Here is a 21,939-nt window from a genome sequence, read left to right on the forward strand (position 1 = left end):
GCGGCGCGGGGCGGCGCGGGGCGGGCGGGCGCCCGCGATGTGCCACTCGGCGCCTCCCCCGCCGGGCCCGGGCTGTGCGGCGGCCGGGCGGCCCTAGCAGCTGGGCGCGCGGCACGGAGGGGGCGAGCCCAGCGCGCGGGTCTTATTGTTGGGGGGGGGCCCGTCGGGGCATGAGGGCGAGAGCACGGCGGGGGGGGCGGCCAGACAGAGCGAGCGAGGAGGAGGAGGAGGAGGACGCCGAGGAGGAGGAAGGAGGAGGCAAAGAAAAGAAGCGGCGGCGGCGGCGAAGGCGGAGGAGGAGGGAGCGAGGAGGCGCGCGGCCCCCCGCTCCCTCCCTCCCCCCTGACCCCCGACCCCCGCCGGCCGGCCCCCCGCCCCAGCCCCGGAGGGAGCTCATGGGAGTATGAAGGAGATGGTAGGAGGCTGCTGCGTATGTTCGGACGAGAGGGGCTGGGCCGAGAACCCGCTGGTCTACTGTGATGGGCACGCGTGCAGCGTGGCTGTCCACCAAGGTACGGGGGTGGCCCGCGGGGGGCGACGGGACCCCGGGGGCGGGGCGCGCAGGGCGCCCCCGGCCGCGCCCTCCAGAGACCTCCCGGGGCTCGGGCGCCCCTCCCCCACCCCACCTGAAGGGAAGGGAGGCGTCGGGGGGATCCCCCCGCCCGGTCCTGGAGGACCGGGTCAGGCATTGTTTTCTTGCCTATTGTTCCAGTCCCGCGCCCCCCACCCCAAGTTGAGGGAGTTTGGGGACAGTCTAGGGGGCAGTGAGTGCACTCTCCGCGCCCCACACTGCCAGTGTCGGGGCTGCCGGGTGAATGTTTACCTGCTAGGTGTCCCCTCCCGCCGGTTATTTTGGTCCCGGCTACAAGAGGGAGAGGTCAAGGGGGGGTCATCCCCCCTCCCGCTTCCGGATACTGGGAGGAGCGGAATTGGGAAGGGAGGAGAAGGGTCCCACGGGAGAGGGGACTCCTGGAATCCTCCGGGGAAGAGCTGCGGATAGGAGAGCGGTTGTGCAGGGGGCCGGGAATCGAGAAGAGGGAGGTTTGGAGTTTCCCCCAGCAGCACATGGTTCGGGAGTTAACTCCTTGAGGAATCTTGCCGAGGGCGCAGGCTGGCATCTCCCGCCTGTCTGGCACAGCCAGCTGGGCACCCCCCTTCCTGGGACAGCCCTTACTGCTGTCGCTGTCGGCTCTTCCTGCCACTCTTGTCTCGGTTACCTGCACTGCACCTGCCCTCGGCCTTGACTTTTGACCTATGCTTCTCATAGTTAGAGGCAGAAGATGAGGTCCCTGGACCACCGACTTCCCCGCCTCTTCTCTTACTGGCCCTTTAAGAAATGCCCCCCCCCCCATAACAACAAAACGTGTTTGACTATCTTAAATGTTGTCCCTTTGGTTTTCTCTATTCCTGGTGATGAGAACTGGTCCCAGGCAGGAGATGGGAAACAGGTCCAGAAAGGGCGTGGGGGGGGAGGATCTTCTAGAAGTTTAAGGTCAAGGACTCAGACTTCCCGCCTCTGCTTGGAGTGCTTGGTTGTGTGGTTGAAGGCTGGCTGCGTGCTTTTGGGTATTCCTTGTGGTCCTGCCGTCTATTGAGTGACCTCCAGACAGGAGAGTAGCCCCCTCCCCAAAGTGGCTCTAGTCCTTTAGACTCACCCCCTACGCACAGTTACTCTGAGAAAAGCCACTGCTGACAGATTTGCTCCGTGATTCTCCTCCCCCACCCCCAGCTTGCTATGGCATCGTCCAGGTGCCAACAGGACCCTGGTTCTGCAGGAAATGTGAATCTCAGGAGCGAGCAGCCAGGGTGGTGAGTCCCCCTCCCGGACACCTGAGCATCCCCTCCCGGATGAGCTAGGGGACTCTGAGGCTGAGGCGAGGGTGGGCCTGTCACACAGGACTTCCTGTTTCCTGCACACCTATCACCAGCCCCATCTCTCCCTCAGCTCCTCCCTCACTCTGCCCCACCTCGGCATGGGGCCTTTTATTTTTGTTTGCTTGTTTGTTTGCACTTTTTATTAGGGAAAGTTTCCAACCTGTACAAAAGTAGAGGCAATACCATAATGAACCTCGTGTCCCCATCACCCATCTTCAACAATTATCACTCATGGCCAATCCTGTTTCCTCTAGACCCCCTCCCATCACCTATACATCTTTTTTTTTTTCAGTTGAGGTAACACTGGTTTATAACATTACATCAATTTCAGGTGTATATCATTGTATTTTAACTCCTGTATAGACTATATCATGTTTACCACCGAAAGTCTAGTTTCTATCTGTCACTGTACAGATGTCCCCCTTTACCCCCCCCTTCCTCTTTGGTCACCACCACTGTATTCTCTGTATCTGTGTGTTCCCCAGAGACATCTTATCGTTTCATCCTGGGGCCCTTTGAATGTGTTCAGGGAGGGCCCAGTTCAGCAGATCCCCCACCCCCTTTTGGAAAGCCCCTCCCAAATCCCTGTGCCCCCTTGCATTGGCAGAGGTGTGAGCTGTGCCCACACAAAGACGGGGCATTGAAGAGGACTGACAATGGAGGTGAGGGGGGCCCTGAGCCCAGGGCTTATCTGTTGAGGTCAGCAAGGCCCCCCAAGCAGGGCCTGGGAAGGCAGGAGTGGACTGGGGTAGGGCGGGAGTGGAGGCTGGGTTTCCCTTCCCTGGTTGGCACTGGAATCTGATGGGAAGGCCATGGAGGAGGGTCTGCAGTGTGGGGGTGTGAGGGGTCGGGGTCTCAGGCTCGCCATCACAGCTGAGGCGGGCCCCACACCGCCCCAGGCTGGGCCCACGTGGTGTGTGCCCTCTACATCCCCGAGGTGCAGTTTGCCAACGTGCTCACCATGGAGCCCATCGTGCTGCAGTACGTGCCTCATGATCGCTTCAACAAGGTCAGCGGCCCCTGCCGTGCCCCGTACCAGTCCCCTCCCTGGCCAACCATGCCCGGGTCCCTCCAGCTCTCTCTTCGTCACGTGTAATTTGATTCTGTCCAACCGACATTTTCAGGGAACTCAGGAGGTGGGTGGGCAGCTTCCGCTGATGGACACCTGCTCATGTTCTGGAACTCAAGTGAATAGTAGGCTCCCTCGCAGTGGTACTGCCAGAGGGTGGACATTAACAAGCAGTTCACTCCTTCGTCCACTGCACACATTTTACTGAGTGCCCACTATGTGCCAAACCTGGGGCAAGGCACACAGTGTTCAGTATTAATCAAGACATGTGCTCCCTGCCTCATTGAACTCACACTCTCCTGTGGGAAGACCGTAAATATCAATAAACAGGCAAATAAAGTAAATGCATTTTGTGGCAAGTGCTATGAAGAAAACAAACAGGGTACTGAAATAAAGACTACCTCGTGGGGGGCTTACTTTAGATAAAATGGTCCAAGAAAGACACATTTAGGTTGAGACCTGGGGTTGAGAAGGAGCCAGCCTTGAGGAGGATGGGGTTCCAAGTTCCAGGCAGAAGGAACAGCATGTGCAAAGGCCCAGAAGTGGGAAAAAGCTCACCAGCAAGGCAGACACAATCCATGGCCTTACAGAGCTCCCCATACAAGGATTTCACTATCCAATATAGTAGCCACCGGCCACATATATGTTATATATTATTAAATATTATACATACAAATTATACAGACTAAAATTAAACACAATTTAAAATTCACTTCCTCAGTCACACCAGCCACATTTCAAGTGTTCAATAGCCTGTGTGGTTCATGGCTACTGTCTTAGAAAGTGCAGTATAGAACATTTCCATCATCACAGAAGGTTCTGTTGGATAGCGCCGACTAGATCAGGGGGAGAGGATGGAATTGAGGGGGAGGCCAAAGGATCCCTCAGATAGGAGGAAGGGACGACCCCACTGTGTCCTACAGACTTGTTACATCTGTGAGGAGCAGGGCCGGGAGAGCAAGGCAGCCTCAGGAGCCTGCATGACCTGTAACCGCCACGGATGTCGACAAGCTTTCCATGTCACCTGGTGAGACCCCTGCCTGCCCTGCCCCACCCCCAGGGTTCTCGGGGATCCTGGCCGAGTGTACCAACCCCTCTGAGGTTTGCTATGGATGGCGGCTACATGGGCTCATCCTGATTGCTGTCTCTTTGGTGATGACGGCAGTGCTTTTCTTGGATGATCTTGGCTTTGCCTCAGTAGGGGTCTAGGAGGGTGGGAGGGAGGTAGCTGGGCTGCTCTGGGGCCATGCCCTTCTTAGGCTGACCTCTCTCGGTTAGCGCCCAAATGGCAGGCCTGCTGTGTGAGGAAGAAGTGCTGGAGGTCGACAACGTCAAGTACTGTGGCTACTGCAAATACCACTTCAGCAAGATGGTGAGTCTCGTCTGCCAGGTGTGAGCGGGTCAGCAGCCCTGGTTCAGAGGGCGTGGGCTTCAGGCCAGGTTGGTGCCTGGTGCTAGGAGGACAGAGATGGCAGGAAGCCAGTCCCTGCCCTTGAGGAGCTCACCATTCGATGAGGAGTAAATTAAAGTACAGCTGAGGGATATGAATCAGAGCTGAACCACGCAGTCCATCCCAGAAGACAGCTCAGCCCCAGCCTGTCAGAGTCTGGGAGGCTTCAAGGAAAAGGAAGCAGTTAAGCTGAGTGGAGGTGGAAACAATAAGAGCCAACATTCACGGAGGTTGCTGTGCCCCGGCCTCTGTACTAATCTCTTTACATGTGTTATTGTGTATAATCCTCCCAACAACCCTAAGCACTAGGTATACTGTATTTCCCATTGTACAGATGAGTAAACTGAGACCCACTGAAGTTATATATCTTATCTCACCGCTGGCGGATGGGATTCAGAACAGGAAGTCTGATTTGAAAGCTCCTCAGGAGCCTACTCAGCAATAACAGGGAGAAAGGAATCAGAGGCCGAGAGAGTGGCGTGGGCAGTCCTGAGATGAGAGGGAATTTGTGAGCAGAACAGGGAGTTTGGGGCAGACGAGGCAGGACATGAGGTAAAAAAGCTCAGGCAGCGCCAGAGCTGGACTTGCTTCTGCCCCAGGCTTCAGGGGCCCAAGGAGAGGCTGGAGAAGCGGTGCTCTCCCGGGTTTGTGGAGAGACCTGCATGTCCTAGAAGCTGTGGGGCGTCCTGGAGAGGCAGGCTGTGGTCTGACTGGGAGAGCAGCTTGGATCTCACCCCCAGGCCCCAGGCTCGTAAGGCTGCTTGTCAGCAGGAGGGTAACATGATCAGATTTGTTTTTTAGGAAGATTACTCTGGCAGCCACTATGAAGCTGGATCTGAAGGGCCAAGGTTGGCGGTTGGGAGACAGCTGCGAGGGCGGGTGGGGGGTGGAGGGATGAAGCTGGACTCTAGCACCGTTTCTGGCTCCACTTGCCTGCATGGAGTGGTGGCCGAGAAGGAGGAGTTGAGGGTAATATGTCGATCTAGGTTCTCGCCGCTGGAGCACCTGAGAGTGCTGGGAACAGGGAGTGCAGTGAGCTTCTGTAGGGTTGGCGTATGTCCTGGTCTGCCCAAGACAGTCCCAGTCTGTGCCAGTTGCCCTGGTGTAATTAGTAGTTCCCCCTTTCATTTTCAGAAGTGTCCTGGCTTGCATCATAAGTCATATGGTCACCTTAGTTTTAGGGTTTGATGATGACTTAGGACAAAGTAGGGAGCTCAGTTTGGTTTATAGGTGGTGCCGAGTGGGGATGTTCAGGTTTAGTGGCTGTCAGACCCCCAGGCAGGGTGGTAAGGGCAGCCCCAGGTGTATAAGGCTGGGGCTGGAATCCCCAGGTGCCCGCCAGGGTAGGGTGGGTCAGGGTGTGAAGGGAACCAGAAAGGGGAGCGCCGAGAGCTCAGCAGGGTAGGAGCGCTGTCCACTGCTGGGGAGTGGGTGGGTCAGATGAGGCCTGAAATTACCCCTTGGATTTGGCGATTGGGAGGTAGTGGGTGACCTCAGAGGGAGCAGCTGCAAGTCTGGGGCGGGTGAAGCCATCAGACAGGGCAGAGGGGAGTCTATTAACAGTGAAGGGAAGGAGGGGGCAGGCCCTGGCTAGGAGGAGGGGCGGCACGAGGGTCATTTGAGTTTTTCCTGTTGTGGATGTTTACTTCCCCCCTTCTTAAGGGCAGCAGGTCCTTTGGGACAGAAGGAACCACTGTGGTGGAAGGCCAGGAACAAAGGAGAAAGAGTGATGACTGGAGCAAAGTGCCTGGAGGGAAGGATGGGGTGCAGAGTACAGGGGAGTAGGGGCTCCCCACGAGGGCCCCCCATACATCCTCTACCACAGGGAAGGAGGCAGCAGTGGGCCGTGGCCCAAGCTGCTGGGGATGGGCCAAGAGGGCTCCCTGGAAAGAGATGGGTGGAGAGTAAGAGACCTGGGCCCCAGTCCTACCTCTAGCCGGGCCTTGCTGGGGCCAAGATGCCCCTGGCTCTTCTGGGCCTCACTTGCCAGACCTGTGCACCGGATGAGCCAGCGGAGGAAACTCTAGGATTTTAGGCTAGGGAATGCCCTTCTGTTGAGCAGAGTGTTGGTTTTTTTTGTTTTTTTGTTTGTTTTTGAGGAAGATTAGCCCTGAGCTAACTACTGCCAATCCTCTTCTTTTTGCTGAGGAAGTCTGGCCCTGAGCTAAGGTCCGTGCCCATCTTCCTCTACTTTATATGTGGGATGCCTACCACAGCATGGCTTTTGCCAAGTGGTGCCATGTCCACACCCGGGATCCAAACCGGCGAACCCCGGGCCGCCGAGAAGTGGAACGTCCGCACTTAACCGCTGCGCCACCAGGCTGGCCCAAGCAGAGCATTGTTGAGGATACAAGATCCACTTAGTGACAGGCAGGGTTTGGGGATTGGCCCCCAGGGTCACTTGACCTTAAGGAACCTTTCCCTAAGCTAGTGAGAAGAGGTTTGGCAATTCTTCTCAATTCTCTCCCCAGAAGACGTCCCGGCATACCAGCGGGGGCGGTGGAGGAGCAGGAGGAGGAGGCAGCAGCGGCACAGGGGGCAGTAGCAGTACCTTCATCGCTGGCAGGAGAAGCCGGTCAGCCTCACCGTCCACCCAGCAGGAGAAGCACCCTTCCCACCACGAGAGGGGCCAGAAGAAGGTGAAAGTCCTCCTGTCTGCCTCTCCTGCCCACACTCACACCTCTTTCAAGAAGCCACCACAAGGTTCCCCCAGGGCCTTGGGGCCTGTCCCCTTCCTTCCTCTGAGGGCCAGGAGGGGGCTGAGGAAGTGATATGGGAGGGTCACAGAGGGTGAGGTGAGAGCCTGGCTTCCCTGGGGCTCTTTGTGTCCTGTGGTTCCTGTGTCCTCCCCATGGCATGACAGTGTCTGCAAAGCCCCTAACACATGGCCCTGCACATTTGCACACATCTCCACAGTCTAGCCGTGTGTCAGCCCAGTTTGTAAGTGTGCCACACGTCAGTGTCCCTGGCTCCCATCCCTCTGCACAGCTCTGTGTCCCAGGTGGACACACTTGCAGGTGTGTGCTCACGTGTTTGGTGCTCTGTGTCACTGGCATGATAATGGGACAGGCTATTTTTAACAGGCAGTTAATGAGGGGGAGGGGCTGTTGGCTCAGAGGAACCTGCCTGAACCACTCCTGTCCAGCCAAAGTCCCCTAGTCCCTCTGTAGGGGGGGATGACACCCACAAAGCCCCTTCTCTGAGCCACCCACATGTCATGTTTATCCTCACCCAAACTGCCCCCCAACACCAATATCTGGTCACCTCTCCCTCCCAGAGTCGAAAGGACAAAGAACGCCTTAAACAGAAGCACAAGAAGCGGCCTGAGTCACCCCCCAGCATCCTCTCCCCGGCTGTGGTCCCCACTGCTGACAAGGTACTGCTGCCCACACCAGGAAGGATGGCCACGGCAGTGGGAGGGAGCCCAGGTGTGAGGGGTCGGGGTGAGCCAGGGAGCCGGGCACCGCCCACAGCTTCAGGTTAATGTGCCTCAGCTCCCCACCCCAAACCCCGGTTCTCCCCCATTCTAGCCTAGAAGGGGCCTATGCAGCTCAGTGCCACCAAGCACTGACCAACCAGGAGAGTGAGGGTGGGGTGGGGGGTACCGCCCTGCTGCTGGCTGCCAGATGTTTACATCTGCCTCTCTCCAGACACAGGGCCTCAGCACTGGGCTCTTGTCTGCGGGTACAGTGTTCGGGCTGGTTCTCCAGGTTTCTGGGGCCTGGTGCCCCAGAGATAGGCAGAGAGGACCCCTTCGCTCTCTCCCTCCCCGACGTCAGGAGGATGCCAAGCCTGTTGCCTAACCAAAATCCCACTCCACGCAGAATGGAGGGGCTGGGAGTGCGGCCCAGAGTGGCATGGGGGACAGTCCCCTGGACAGCACCCTGAAACTCCCACTCATCCCACCCTTCCCAGTCGGAGCTTGGTATGTCAGGCCTGTCTCCAGAAATGGGCAGCATCTGGATGAGCAGCCGGCAGGCCCTACCCAGGCTAGTGAGTCGCTAATCCAAGCCAGAGCAGCCCTCCCTGCCCCTCCTTCCACCCGCCCTCCCCATGGAAGGACAGGGGACTGGAGAAACTCTTTCCTTCTGTCGCCATTATTGCCCCGTTCACCTCCCGCTGCCTCTGGAGGTTGGCAGGGCTCTGGGCATCATAGCAGGAGGCTCAGATATCAGGTTTCCAGGGTGATGTTGCTGTGGCAACTGTGCCAGTAACCCTCTCCCCACCCTGCTTCCCAGGGCTCACCTGGAAAAGCTTGTCACCTATGCCCTCTGACCTTTCCTTAGGGCCTGCAGGCAGGTGGAAAGAGAGGGCCAGAGATCTGGGAGTTCCCCCAGTGGCCCGATGTCCCCTTGGATATGTTGGAGCATTCTGCCCATCCCCCTCCACCCACCTCAGCATTTCAGCTACCCCTCCCCCTGGCCCCTCTCCTCCCTTGCTCTCAGAACCACATCTGGCTCCCTTCAGAACTCCAGCTGTTGAAAAGAACAAAGAGGAAGACAAAGACAAGGGCTCCGCCCAGGGAGGGGCAGCACAGGGTGGCTCTCATTCCCCCATCCATCCTCCCTCTGGCAGTTGTTCCTTCAGCACTCTTTACTGAATACCTTGTCTCCACCAGGAGGAAAGGCACCATCCCTTTTAATATGAAGCCCTGACTCACTCACCACATGCCAGGCTCTTCCAGAACAGGGGGATGGAAGGGGTGCCTGGGGATTAGTTCATTTAATCCTCAAAATAATCCAATGAAATAGGTATTTTTTAACCCCATTTAATAAATGAAGAAACTGAGGCACAGAGAGGTTGAGTAATTTGCCTAAAAGCACACAGCTAGTAAGTGGTAGAATTGAGATTTGCACCCAGGCAGCCTGGTTTGAAGGCCTGCACTCTTACCCACTGCAAGACACTGTCTCTGCAGTATATTAATAGCAGCCACCACTATCAGAATCATTGTTATTGACCCCATACTACGTATCTGCCATTGTGCTCCTCATAACTCTCCAAATAAGCATAATGAGCCCCGTAAGGACACTGAAGCTTAGTGAGGTTGAGAGACTATGCAGCATAACACGGTGGGCAACAGCAGAGCTGACCAGGCTCACAGCCTGTGCTGCCCGACCCCAGAGCCCGTGTTCTTCCACCCACCGCCTGCTGCCCTCAGCGAGGTTACTGGGGGCCTCAGAGGTGGGGACGGTATGTTTCAGTACAGTGTGGCAGTTGCTGACATGGCTGATGTGGGTATGAGATGCCCTGAAAATAAGAGGACAGTGACTTGTTCCACCCCAGGTATCTAGGGTGGCTTCACGGAAGAGAGGACTTCAAGCTGGATTTTGAGGGACGAAAAGTTTCCCAGGAAGAGTAGGGACAGGCTCTCCTGGCAGAGGGCTCGGCACTGCCAGTTCAGATTGTCTAGGAAGGGCACAGGGTGGCCAGGGAACTGGTGTCCACCAGGTGGCTGCAGCTCAGGGTGAGCAGGGAGGGAGCGGTAGTGACTGGGGGGCCCAAGGGTGGGGCCAGGATAGCTCCTTCTCGCTCGGTCCCTCTTCCCCGCACACACCACTTCTCAGCACAAGTCTAGCCCTCTCAGCCCCCCTAAGTATTTCTTAACTGAATGACTGGACAGATGAGCACATCAGCACAGACTCTGGGACCGTTTTCATCTTTCCCCTGCCTGAGGTGAAGCACAGACAGCTCCGTGGGTTCAGAACACTCCCCTCTCTTCACACCCAGAAGTTCCACAGCTGCCTCCCCATTTCCCTGGTCTAGGGGCTCCCACCACCATCGCCCTGCCTGGAAGTCCTTCCTGAAGCTAACTCTGGGCTCTCCTAGTAGAGCCCCAGGTCCTGTGTCCTCCTGCTCCACCCCCAAGTTGGGGTGAGCCCAGGCAGCTGGGCTTGAGCCTTCCTCTGTCCTCCCTCCCTCAGGTCTCCTCCTCAGCTTCTTCCTCCTCCCACCACGAGGCCGGCACTCAGGAGACCTCTGAGAGCAGCAGGGACTCGAAGGGGAAAAAGTCTTCCAGCCATAGCCTGAGTCACAAGGGGAAGAAACTGAGCAGTGGGAAAGGTGTGAGCAGCTTCACCTCCGCCTCCTCCTCCTCTTCCTCCTCCTCTTCCTCCTCCTCTGGGGGGCCCTTCCAGCCTGCAGGTGAGTGTGGGCATCCTGGAGGAGGTGGGAGCCCGACAGCTTTTGGCCCTGAGCTTTTCTAGCAGAGGCCTCTGCATATGGGTTTGCATCTCATTTGCTTCTTAAATCGGTTCAAGTTAAAGATGGGGGAATCCCCACCCAGTGGCTCCTCTCCAAACCTTCCCCTCAACCCTTCCTTCCTGGGCTGGAACTTTCCTCCCCTCCCTCTCATGGCTCACCCTCCCACCCCCGGAACAATGTTCCTTATCCCCTACACTTGTGTAGTAAAGTGCCATCTGTAAAGTACCAACACTAATGTTAGCTCTTGTACTCTCTCCAGTGGTCCAGTGAGGTCGTAGGGAGGGAGTTATTCCCCTCCTACTCTATCACAGGTGGGAAAGCTGGAGGGGGAGGACACTCATCCCAGGACACAGAGACAGTGGTGGAGCTGGACAGGAAACCAGGCTTCCCCAACCCCCAACCAACTAGTGCATGTTGGGAGTGGGAGGGAGTGAGGGGATCTGGGGTCCAGCTGTAATTCGGTTTTCCCTCTATGCAGTTTCGTCCCTGCAGAGCTCGCCTGACTTCTCTGCATTCCCCAAGCTGGAGCAGCCAGAGGAGGACAAGTACTCCAAACCCGTAGCCCCCACCCCTTCAGCCCCCCCCTCCCCCTCAGCCCCCGAGGCCCCCAAGGCTGACCTCTTTGAGCAGAAGGTGGTCTTCTCTGGCTTTGGGCCCATCATGCGCTTCTCCACCACCACCTCCAGCTCGGGCCGGACCCGGGCCCCATCCCCTGGGGACTATAAGTCTCCCCATGTCTCGGGGTCCGGGGCTTCAGCAGGCAACCACAAACGGATGCCCACCCTCAGCGCTGCCCCTGCGCCTACCGAGGAGACCCCTGAGACAGGCCTGAAAGAGAAGAAGCACAAAGCCAGCAAGAGGAGCCGACATGGGCCAGGCCGGCCCAAGGGCAGCCGGAACAAGGAGGGTACTGGGGGCCCAGCCGCTTCCTCCCTGCCAGGTGCCCAGCTGGCTGGCTTTACCGCCACTGCTGCCTCACCTTTCTCTGGAGGTTCCCTGGTCAGCTCCGGCCTGGGTGGTCTGGCCTCCCGCACCTTTGGGCCTTCCGGGAGCCTGCCCAGCCTGAGCCTGGAGTCCCCCCTGCTGGGGGCAGGTTAGTGACCCTTGGGGACAGAAGGCATCTCATGCCAATCTAGTATGGGGACAGAGGCATAAACATGCAGTTAGAAGGAAATGTGATAGAAACTGCTCCAAAGGGCAGGGATAAAGGATGGAGATGACAGTCACCTCTAAGACACTCCTCCCTAGCCATCTTCTGCATAGTTGTAGTGGGAGAGATCAGGATAGACTGCCAGTAGGACTTACCAAGTTTTCGGTGGGGAATTAGAAAAGCTGGGAATTCCTCAGGCCTGGGCAGGGCAGTGTAATAAGCAGGCACGTAAAGCAGATGTCACCAAGGCAAAAAGTGACATCTTTGCAGCAAGAGAGTTAGGTATGTGAGGCCAGATCCAGAGGAGTGCTCTCATTGGGGAGGGGCCGTCCCAGCCACCTGACTGAGGAGGGGCCTGGGGACGTGGTGACTGTAAGCTTCCCTCTTGTCCTTCTTGTGCCTGTAGGCATCTACACCAGTAATAAGGACCCCATCTCCCACGGTGGCGGAATGCTGCGGGCTGTCTGCAGCACGCCCCTCTCCTCCAGCCTGCTGGGGCCCCCAGGGACCTCGGCCCTCCCCCGCCTCAGCCGCTCCCCATTCACCAGCACCCTCCCCTCCTCCTCTGCTTCTATCTCCACCACTCAGGTGAGGCCTTACTCCTGAGCCCCTCCATCCCTGGGCAGGTGGGGGACAGGCTGCCGAGGACCCCAGCTCTCCATGGGATTTTGAGATTGGGCTGGATCACCACCAGAACTTCTCTCTGGTTGTCTCTCCTCCCCAGCACACCTGGTCCCCTCCACCCTGGTACACACAGTTGTGCCCTAGATCCAAGAATAACCACCGGGCTGGACTCTACCTCCTTTCCCTCAGGTGTTTTCTCTGGCTGGCTCTACCTTTAGCCTCCCTTCTACCCACATCTTTGGAACACCCATGGGTGCCGTTAACCCCCTCCTCACCCAAGCTGAGAGCAGCCACACAGGTATGTGAGTCTCTGACCCCACTCCCCTTTCTTCCCAAAGGCCTGAGGGGCACCCATCATCTGCATGTCACCCAAGAAAGGATGGGAGGGCTTTCTGGCTGCCCCCTCCCTCTGGCTATTGCCCACCCTACCAAAAGAAAATATTTCACACACAGCAAACCACTTTTACGTTAAAACCAGTTAGGGGGACAGGCAGGGCAGGGAAGAATTACTACTGTTCCATCTCACAGAAGAAAAAGGCAGAGAATAACGACTTGCTCAAGGCAGTTGAAGGAGGCAAAGACATAGGGGAACTCAAATTCTGGCCTCCCGACTCCAAGCCCAGTTTGCTCACGGCTGCAGCATAGCTCCCGCCGCCGGCCTATTAGTGAGTCCTTGGGATCAGCGTTTACAGACAACCCACCCGCTGGGCAGCTGCTCCTCGGGTATTTAGGAGTTAAGGGGGCGGGTCACAAGCACCCCTCCCTTTCCCTAGAGAATTAATCCAACCCCAGAGAGCTGATTGGTGCAGAAATACCACCTGGCCGGCTAGGGGGCGGGGCTTGCCTCTCGGCCGCCAGTTCAGGTAGGCCTTCTTAAAGGGGTCAAATCCGATTCCAGAAAAGAACCCGAGAGTAGGGTGACTATATTTTCCAAAACCCAGAACGGAATTGTGTGGCCCAACAAAGGGTTTTGCCAACTAACATGTGAGTTTATGACTATAAAAAGTCGCACAAAACTAATAACAGCTACAATTATTAAGGGCTTTCTGCAAGGCAGCTAAACCCTTCAGCTTACCACCTCACATTTACCTATTACCTTATTTTAAGCCACACAGCAGTCACTTCAGACAGGTTAGTTACAAGCCCAAGGTCACATGGTAAGTATCAGATCCAGGTTCAACCCAGGACTGCCTAGACTCCAAATTTCTATTACTCTGAGGCTTCCATGAAAGAAACTGGGAGGTGGATCTGAAAGTGGCCAGACAGTGGGAGCCTTTCTGCCTAGAGAAAGGGGAAGACTAGATCCCATAGCTTTGCCTCCCAAGGGGCCAGGTTTCCAAGCCAGGGCCCCCAGCGCCTTACAAGCTAGAACTGCCAGTCTGGGGTTGGGAGATCCTGGGTTAAGGTCCCAGATCCCGCACTCACTTTCGAGGCGGGGACCATGAGGCCAATGGCACCCCTTCCCCGCTGATCCCTGCCCCCTTCTCCTTCCAAGAGCCAGACCTGGAGGACTGCAGCTTCCGGTGTCGGGGGACCTCCCCCCAGGAGAGTCTGTCTTCCATGTGAGGGAGGGGTAGCGGCTTGGGGGAGGGCCTGGGAGCGGGGCTGGAGGGACACCTGGGGAGGAGGGGGTGGAGAGGCGGGCAAGGGAGGGAGGGGGGTCCGAAGGGAACACACTGGAACCCCTGAGGGGAGAGGACGGAGGGAGGGAGACTGGAGTCGGGGCGTGAGGTAAGCCTGAGCCCGGTTTTCCCTTCCGACCCCAGGTCCCCCATCAGCAGCCTCCCCGCACTCTTCGACCAGACAGCGTCTGCACCCTGTGGGGGCAGCCAGTTAGACCCAGCGGCCCCCGGCACAACTAACATGGAGCAGCTGCTGGAGAAGCAGGGCGACGGCGAGGCCGGCGTCAACAGTGAGGAGGGGTGGCGCTGGGCTGGGGGACCACCCCAAGCACCCCCAGACTCGGTCACCCTTCTCCCCGAGGTCCCCAAACGTCTTTAAGGTTCCGTCCCTCGGCCTCGCCCCAGCCTTAACTCCTGCCAACCTCAGCTTCACCTTTAACCCCTGCTAAGCCCTGCTCCCGGCCTCGCCCCCTCTGCGCCCGCCTTTGGCCCTCGCGCCCCCTGGACCTTACCTTACTAAACCCCAACTTCCGCCCGCCTCTTCCCTCCCCATCTCAAGGCCGCGACCCTCAGGCCCCGCCCCTAGTCCTCACACCTCCGGCTCCCCACGTCCCGCCTCTCGAAGCTCACCTGTGTCCCTCGGTAGCCGGCGCCTTCTCTTCTAGGTTTCGTCCGATTTCCTCCGCCAGGTCCCGCCCCAGGCCCCGCCCCCGGCGCTCTGGCCCCGCCCCCAGCCCGCGCCCCGCCCCTCCGGTCCTGCGGGGCTCAGGCGCTCTCGCTCTTTCTGCAGTCGTGGAGATGCTGAAGGCCCTACACGCACTGCAGAAGGAAAACCAGCGGCTTCAGGAGCAGATCCTGAGCCTGACAGCCAAGAAGGAGCGACTGCAGATTCTCAACGTGCAGCTCTCTGTGCCCTTCCCCGCCCTGCCTGCCGCCCTGCCTCCCGCCAACGGCCCTGTCCCTGGGCCCTATGGCCTGCCTCCCCAAGGTAAGGGGATCCCACCCAGCCTGGGAGTGGGGGCCTCTGCCGGGCGGTCCAAAGTGGCCTCGACTCCAGCCCCTGACCTCCTTCCCTGATGCCCCTCCTCAGCCGGCAGCAGTGATTCCTTGAGCACCAGCAAGAGCCCCCCGGGGAAGAACAGTCTCGGCCTGGACAACTCGCTGTCCACGTCTTCCGAGGTGGGCGCCGCGGGGAGGGGCACGGGGGACGGGCAGGAGGGGAAGGCGCAAGGGCCTCCTGGTCCCATCTCCACCCTGCAGCTATTGGAGGCCGGGCAAGGAAGTGATTGGCTGAGCGATTGGTTGACTGATCCATTCATTCCTTCCTTAAATAAGCAATAATCACGAGGTGCCTACTTACTGCCAGGCACTGGCTAAACAATCAGTGAGGGAAACGCACACAGTCCTGCTCCTGAAGAGAGGCTAAACCCAAGAAAACAACCGAGAATTACAGACCTGGAAAAGTGCTAAGATGGAAATACTTTGAGGGCTGTGAGGAAGAATGGGGGTGGATTCTTCTGTAGATAGGAGGTGGTTAGGGAGGGCCTGCTTGGGAAGTGTTTGCGAACGTTCACTACAGTGCCTCACACGGAACAGTCCCTGTGTAACTGGTGGGGTTTGGGGGAGTAGTTGCTATTGTTACATTGTGGTTATTATTGAAGTCAAACAAACTGGCTTCTTGCTCCCCTGCCCCTTACTGACTGATGGGCCATAATAATCACAATAATAACTAACATTAATTGCACACTTGCCCTTTGATGACAGAGGGCATGTCTCCTGTGTGAGACTTTTAAAGCATTGGTTTGTTTAGTCTTCACAGTGACCTTATGCAGTAGGTACCACTGTTACATGCATGTTATGAGTGAGTAAACTGAGGCAGAGAAGCCACCCAAGCCTGTGGAATAGTGGACATAGGAATTGTGGACATAGGATTTGAACCTGAGCTTTTCGCTCTGGCTGCTGTTCTCTTGACCGCAGTTACTTAGTCTAAGAATCAGTGGCTTCACCCATGAAGTGGGAATGACAAGACAGGACAGGTCAAGCAGCAGCAGCGATCCTGGGTCTGGTTCACGAGAGGGTCACTGCTGTCACGAAGGGACTTGTAGACATGATTTGCGAAGACTATTTGGATTCTTAGCCTTTACCCTGGCCCTGCTTCTTCCTCCTGGGTGGCTCTGCCTGGGGGTGAGGTGGGGGTGACTATGCTCTGTGAGAATGCTGATGGGTGCTGGGCCGGGGGCCAGAAAAGTCCTGCTGGCCCCCTGCCCTCTGACCCCTCCCTTCCCCCTCCCTCCCCAGGACCCACACTCAGGCTGCCCGAGCCGCAGCAGCTCGTCGCTGTCCTTCCACAGCACGCCCCCACCGCTGCCCCTGCTCCAGCAGAGCCCCGCTACTCTGCCCCTGGCCCTGCCTGGGGCCCCTGCCCCGCTCCCGCCCCAGCCGCAGAATGGGCTGGGCCGGGCACCCGGGGCAGCGGGGCTGGGGGCTATGCCCATGGCTGAGGGGCTGTTGGGGGGGCTGGCGGGCAGCGGGGCCCTGCCCCTCAATGGGCTCCTGGGGGGGTTGAATGGGGCTGCCGCCCCCAACCCTGCGGGCTTGAGCCAGGCTGGCGGGGCCCCCACGCTGCAGCTACCAGGTTGTCTCAACAGGTGAGGGAGAGCTCAGCCTGGGGAGGGGAACGGGGAGGCTGGCTCTGGGAGGGACTCCCCCAAACACCCACCATCCCCCAAAAGGCAAAATGTCCCCCAGTCTCACAGGCTGTAGAATCTAGTCACCTCCTGCCTCGGGTACTGCCTGCATGTTAGATGGGAGTGTCCTCTGGATGGTAGCTCTCCAGGTTCAGATCATCTGTTGATTTATTGTACCCAATCTAGGTTTTCCTCCTGGCAACCTTCTTCCATCTCACTTGTCTCCCCCCAGCTGCCCTCTCTGAGCTCTTCTGTTTCTCGTTAGTCCTCTAAAATCGCACATCCCTGCCTCTCTCCACCTGGGTCTGAGGGAGCCCAGGAACTTGGGCGGGGGGAGGAGTGTTTCCCTGTCCCTTCCCATGGTCTGTGTTTTGTCCCCCTGCTCAGCCTAACGGAGCAGCAGAGACACCTCCTGCAGCAGCAAGAGCAGCAGCTCCAGCAGCTCCAGCAGCTCCTCGCCTCCCCACAGCTGACCCCGGTAACTCCTCTCTTCCCAGGCCGTCTCCCCGCTCTCCCTCTGCTGGAAGGTCCCATCTCAGAGGGTCTGGGCCAGCCTGGGGAGGACAGGTGTAGAAAGGAGGGAGGGCGGCCCCAGGCGGGGCTGATACTGCACCTGTGGGCCAGGGCCTGGCCCCTGTGGAGCCTGTGGGGGCAAGTAGAAAAAGGTTGCTCTCAGGGGCCCCTGGGCATTGGGGAGGGGATGCTGGAGTAGCCCCAGAGCACATCCTAGTGTGAGGATCGGGAGGGCGCAAGTCCTCAGTTACTGAGCATTTCCAGTCCCAGCCCCAAGGATCTTCAGAGAGCAACTTCAGGGTCACTGTGGAGAGGTGGCTGAGCAGGTGACACCCCCTCAACCAGAGCAGCCCCTTTTGGGTCTCTCTCTCGTATGCCGGGTTCTGCTAAGATTTCCTTTGAAGGAAATTGTTCTGCCTTCTAAAAAGGAGGGAATTGATAAAATGGAAAAAAATAATCATTTTCATAGAAAGAAACATTAGAAAGATACACAAGAAACCAATTCAGGGGCTGGCCTGGTGGTGCAGTGGTTAAGTTCGCACGTTCCGATTCTTGGCGGTCCAGGGTTCGCCGGTTCAGATCCTGGGTGTGGACGTGGCACCGCTTGACAAGCCATGCTGTGGTAGGCGTCCCATGTATAAAGTAGAGGAAGATGGGCATGGATGTTAGCTCAGGGCCAGTCTTCCTCAGCAAAAAGTGGAGGATTGGCAGTAGTTAGCTCAGGGCTAATCTTCCTCAAAAAAAAAAAAAGAAACCAATTCAGCTAGTTGCCTATAGGACCCAGGTGGGAACAGGAGTAGGAGCAAGATTTCTTAAGGTAAACCTTGGTCTGCTGTTTTGGTTTTTGGAACACTGAAAATGCTTTGCCGATGCAATGCAAAAATAAATGAATCTTAAATGAAAACTAAACAAACAAAAAAAGGGAGGGAGTTGAAAACTATTGACCTAGTTTAGTATTTCTCAACTTGGGGTCATACCACCCCTGAGGGCCTCAGTTGTCATAGCAACTGAGGAACTGATTTAGTGAGGGAATGGGCCTGGGGATGTTGAATATCCTGCACTTGGCCGGTGGTACCCCAGTTGACAAACACTGATGGTATGCAACCACTCCTTTGTTCAAATGGGAAAACTGAGGCCCGGGAGTAGGGAGTTAGAGACAGAACCTTGACTGTCTCCTGGGTCTCCTGCTTCATGGTTCCATTGTGATGGCATGGAGCCCGGGCCAAGCAGGGCATGCTGGCCCCAGGGACCACTGGCCAATGAGCAGTCTGGCCCCCTCGCAGGAACACCAGACTGTTGTCTACCAGATGATCCAGCAGATCCAGCAGAAGCGGGACCTGCAGCGGCTGCAGATGGCCGGGGGCTCCCAGCTGCCCATGGCCAGCCTGCTGGCAGGAAGCTCCACGCCGCTGCTGTCCGCGGGCACCCCTGGACTGCTGCCCACAGCATCTGCCCCACCCCTGCTGCCCGCCGGAGCCCTGGTGGCTCCCTCACTCGGCAACAACACGAGTCTCATGGCCGCAGCAGCTGCGGCCGCAGCAGTAGCAGCAGCAGGCGGACCTCCAGTCCTCACTGCCCAGACCAACCCCTTCCTCAGCCTGTCAGGGGCGGACGGCAGTGGCAATGGCCCCAAAGGAGGGGTGAGTAAGGGGCCCTGGGCTGTCCTGTCTTCCTTCTCTGGGATAGGCAGAGGTGGATCATCAGAAAGCACATCAGAGGCATCATCAGAAGGAGGAAGGAGGCCACCCTTAGGTTGGCCAAGCGCCCTGCTCCAGACCCCGGGGCCTCTGCTAGCACGGGGGTGCCCTCCTGCAGATCCAGGAAAGATACGCTCTGAGTGTGAGCTAATAGTAGAAGGACCTTTAGAAAAGGCTGTTTCCTCTCTGAGTGGACTGATTAGGAAAAAATGAAGCTCTGGGTGGGCCATTTCGAGAAAGGTCCTCCCTCTTTCCTTCTGCTGACAGCACACCGCCAGAGCCCAGGGTGCTGGCCTTGGCTGGCACTTGCCTGCTTAGCTGGGTGCCCTTGTGCAGGGTGACTTCCCCACACACACGTTGACCTTGGTGTGCACCTGCCACAGCCCATGCCAGGAGCATCAGCTGGGCTCCCTCGCTGCAGCCTACAACAGCTTCCTTGACCCAGGAAGCTGTTCTCAACTGGGTGTTAGGACCAGACACCTCCCAAACCCGCAGCCTCCCTCTCTCTTTCCAGACCGCTGACAAAGGAGCCTCAGCCAACCAGGAAAAAGGCTAAATCCACCCATGGCCCTCCTGACCCTCCAAGTGGAGGGGGCAGATCCTGGCCTGAGGGGTCCTAGCCTGGAGCAGGCACCCGCGCCCAGACACTGGAGAGCCCCGGCCCACATCCTGTGCTGAGGCCCGGGGAGTGTGAGGCACTCCTGGTGCCGAGCGAGGACTGAGACCAGAGGCGAGCCCCTTCCATTGGCCCCTTCCCTCTCTGCACTGACCCCTTTGTGAGGGGCTCAGAGGGAGGACAGGCTCCAAGCCCGCCTAGGAGCCCCCACTCTCAGTGAGTGTTTGAGGTCTCAGAGAGCAGAATGGGCCATGGCATAAGTGGGGGTTGGTTGGACCCTCCACATAAAATGGATCAGCACTTGAGTGGGGAGAAGAGGTGGGTAGGCCCTGGGCCTGCCCCTGCGTGGAAGTGGAAGTCTTTTACCAAGAAGGGTGGCCCCACTTTACCTGCAGTTTCTTCCCAACTTGGGCAGATGGCAGGAGGGATCCCTTGGACTGTTTCTGGCCAGTCCCCTTCCCCTGCCCCCCAACAAGGGTCTCGAGCTGAGCTTGTAAAAGCCCACAGACTCGGGGACTGAGGAAGGGACAGGATGGCATCAAACTGGGCCCAAGCCTCCCCACCTCTGGTTCCCCAATGATGGGTTGGGGGAGGGCAGGGGGAAGAGGCCCAGCCCACTTGGTGCCCCGCCCCTTTTTGCACTATTGGGTTTAGGAGTGCTGAGGCTGGGGAGATGGAGCTGCCTGACTCAGAGAGCGTGTGTGCGTGTGCGTGCTTGCGTGTGCATGTGTGTGTCTCCCCTGGACCTGGGGCAGCTAAGGGCAGGGATAGGAGCAGTGCTCAGATGAGGCAGCACCAGAGGGGGGGCTCCCAGCTCTTGTTTGCACCCTCCCCACCTCCCCAACCTTGGTCCCTTTCTGGGGCATGAATGGTTAACAGAAACCGAAACAGTACTCCAATATTGGAGAGTAATGGGGCCTGGGGGCTTAGAATCAGGGTAATATCCTGCCTTCCCTCCCCCAGCCCCTGCATAGTCTCAGTGCCCCCTCAGAGCTCCCCTTCCCCCACTGATAGTTGGTCTTGCTTCCCTGGCACAAGGGGAGCCCCAGGGATGGGGATTGGGGGATGGGGCAAGGGGCGGGCGGTGGGGGTAAAGTGCCACTTCCTTTAATGAAAACCTCCCTCCCAGAACTAACCAGCCTGCTCCCCTGAACCTCCCCCCACAACCAGGGGACACTTAAGCTTAAGCTGACCTAACAACTGTCCCTTCACCCACCAGCTATTTTCCCCCGGGCTGTAGTGGGAAAGTCTCACCTTAAAGAGTCCCCCGCCTGCCCAGGGCCTTTGGTGGCAAGGCGGAGGGGCAGCGGGACAGCGGGACAGCCAGGAGAGGGGCAGGGTTGAAGCCTGTGTCTGTTTCAGTTGCACTGGGGTTGGGGCCGGGAGAAGGCGTTTCCAGCTTTCCCTGATGCTCATGTCTTGTCAGTCTCTTTGCATGTGTGGATTTTTGTGAGTGTGTTTCTGTTTGGGTTTTTGTTGTTGTTGGTTTCTTTTTTTTAAATAAAGAAAAGAAGATGTGTATATTTTTGGCAACGACAGAAACGTAGTGCAGATATATTTTTGCCTGTGCTGCTCAACTGGTTTTTTTCTGATACTGAAAATAATATTCCTGTTGATAAGACTTTGTAAGATGTTAGGGAGCTGATAATGGAGGGGGTGGGTGGGAATCCTTCAGAGGCAATTTCTTAGGCACTTGCAAGGGCTGGGGGGAGGGGGGAGGCAATTGTGATGACCTCAGAAATACTCACTTTTTATTAATGCTAAATATCAGTTAGAAAGAAATGATAGAATTCAGCATTTTATTCATCTTTATCTGTTAAGCTCTCTAACTCCCTGACCCCAGACCATTGAAAAGAAGAAGAACCTTCAGAGATTCTTAGAAGAGTTGCTCATTCACACCCATGCCCTCACCCACGGCTGGCCCACTTAGAGCTGAAGTCCACTTCTGTTCTGGGTGGGAGGGAAGTAATCTTCAAGGTTGCCGTGGTGGCATGATTTAGTGCACTGGAACCAAGACCTCCTCCCTCCCTCCCAGCACCCAAGAGTCTGGGGTTCTCATCTCCAAGAGTATGTTTTCCAACTTCCCCAGGCTGGGGTGCAGCGTCAGGTAGTCAGGTTAGATTTGAAGAAGGGACCCAGGCTGGGTATGGATTGGTGCTGTCCCTCGATTCGGGGTGGGGGGTGGGGGGCATGAGAGGTAATACATTTTGTTCAATTGAGGGAGCTTTATAATAGGAAAGGTCTGGAGATCTTCAGAAGGGAGCAGGGTCCCAATGCCAGGCGGGGACGGCTATACTGACCTCACCCTCCTCTCCCAGCCTCAGTCGCTTTTTCCAGGGTGAAGTTGGATGGAGAGTGAGAAGGGACGCAGACTTGTAGATGGCTCTGTCTAGGGGAGGGGAGGGATGTGGTTTGCAGGGCGGAAGTCGAGCTTG

At 57.4% G+C, this 21,939-nt stretch overlaps 1 protein-coding gene across 4 annotated transcripts; it reads left to right on the top strand.

Annotated features, from left to right (window-relative positions):
* Positions 1-6: 6 nt before the first annotated feature.
* On the top strand, positions 7-21,042 carry MLLT6 (MLLT6, PHD finger containing). Of its 4 annotated transcripts, none has more exons than XM_046675098.1 (20): positions 7-512; positions 1,730-1,809; positions 2,483-2,537; positions 2,775-2,884; positions 3,868-3,971; positions 4,223-4,316; positions 6,866-7,033; positions 7,672-7,770; positions 10,316-10,535; positions 11,074-11,688; positions 12,152-12,333; positions 12,559-12,667; positions 13,865-13,931; positions 14,136-14,281; positions 14,782-14,979; positions 15,082-15,170; positions 16,290-16,639; positions 17,066-17,156; positions 18,475-18,831; positions 19,403-21,042. In XM_046675098.1, exons 1-20 carry the CDS (start codon positions 404-406, stop codon positions 19,442-19,444), a joined length of 3,285 nt encoding a protein of 1,094 aa, XP_046531054.1. In that variant the 5' UTR covers positions 7-403; the 3' UTR covers positions 19,445-21,042. The 4 variants fall into 4 exon arrangements, with proteins under 4 accessions (XP_046531054.1, XP_046531056.1, XP_046531055.1 ...); XM_046675100.1 differs by having other exon boundaries at positions 10,316-10,454; XM_046675099.1 differs by having other exon boundaries at positions 6,869-7,033.
* Positions 21,043-21,939: the final 897 nt, after the last annotated feature.

This window comes from Equus quagga, chromosome 11, assembly GCF_021613505.1.
Source record: "Equus quagga isolate Etosha38 chromosome 11, UCLA_HA_Equagga_1.0, whole genome shotgun sequence".
In the NCBI taxonomy this organism is placed as follows: Eukaryota; Metazoa; Chordata; class Mammalia; order Perissodactyla; family Equidae; genus Equus; species Equus quagga.

What these genes read in the sequence shown, in the direction of transcription:
- MLLT6 (XM_046675098.1), top strand. Translation starts at nt 404, where the DNA reads ATGAAGGAGATGGTAGGAGGCTGCTGCGTATGTTCGGACGAGAGGGGC. An exon ending in GGGGCCCTTCCAGCCTGCAG is followed by an intron (nt 10,536 to 11,073) that starts GTGAGTGTGGGC and finishes CCCTCTATGCAG; the next exon opens with TTTCGTCCCTGCAGAGCTCG. An exon ending in GCAATGGCCCCAAAGGAGGG is followed by an intron (nt 18,832 to 19,402) that starts GTGAGTAAGGGG and finishes CTCTCTTTCCAG; the next exon opens with ACCGCTGACAAAGGAGCCTC.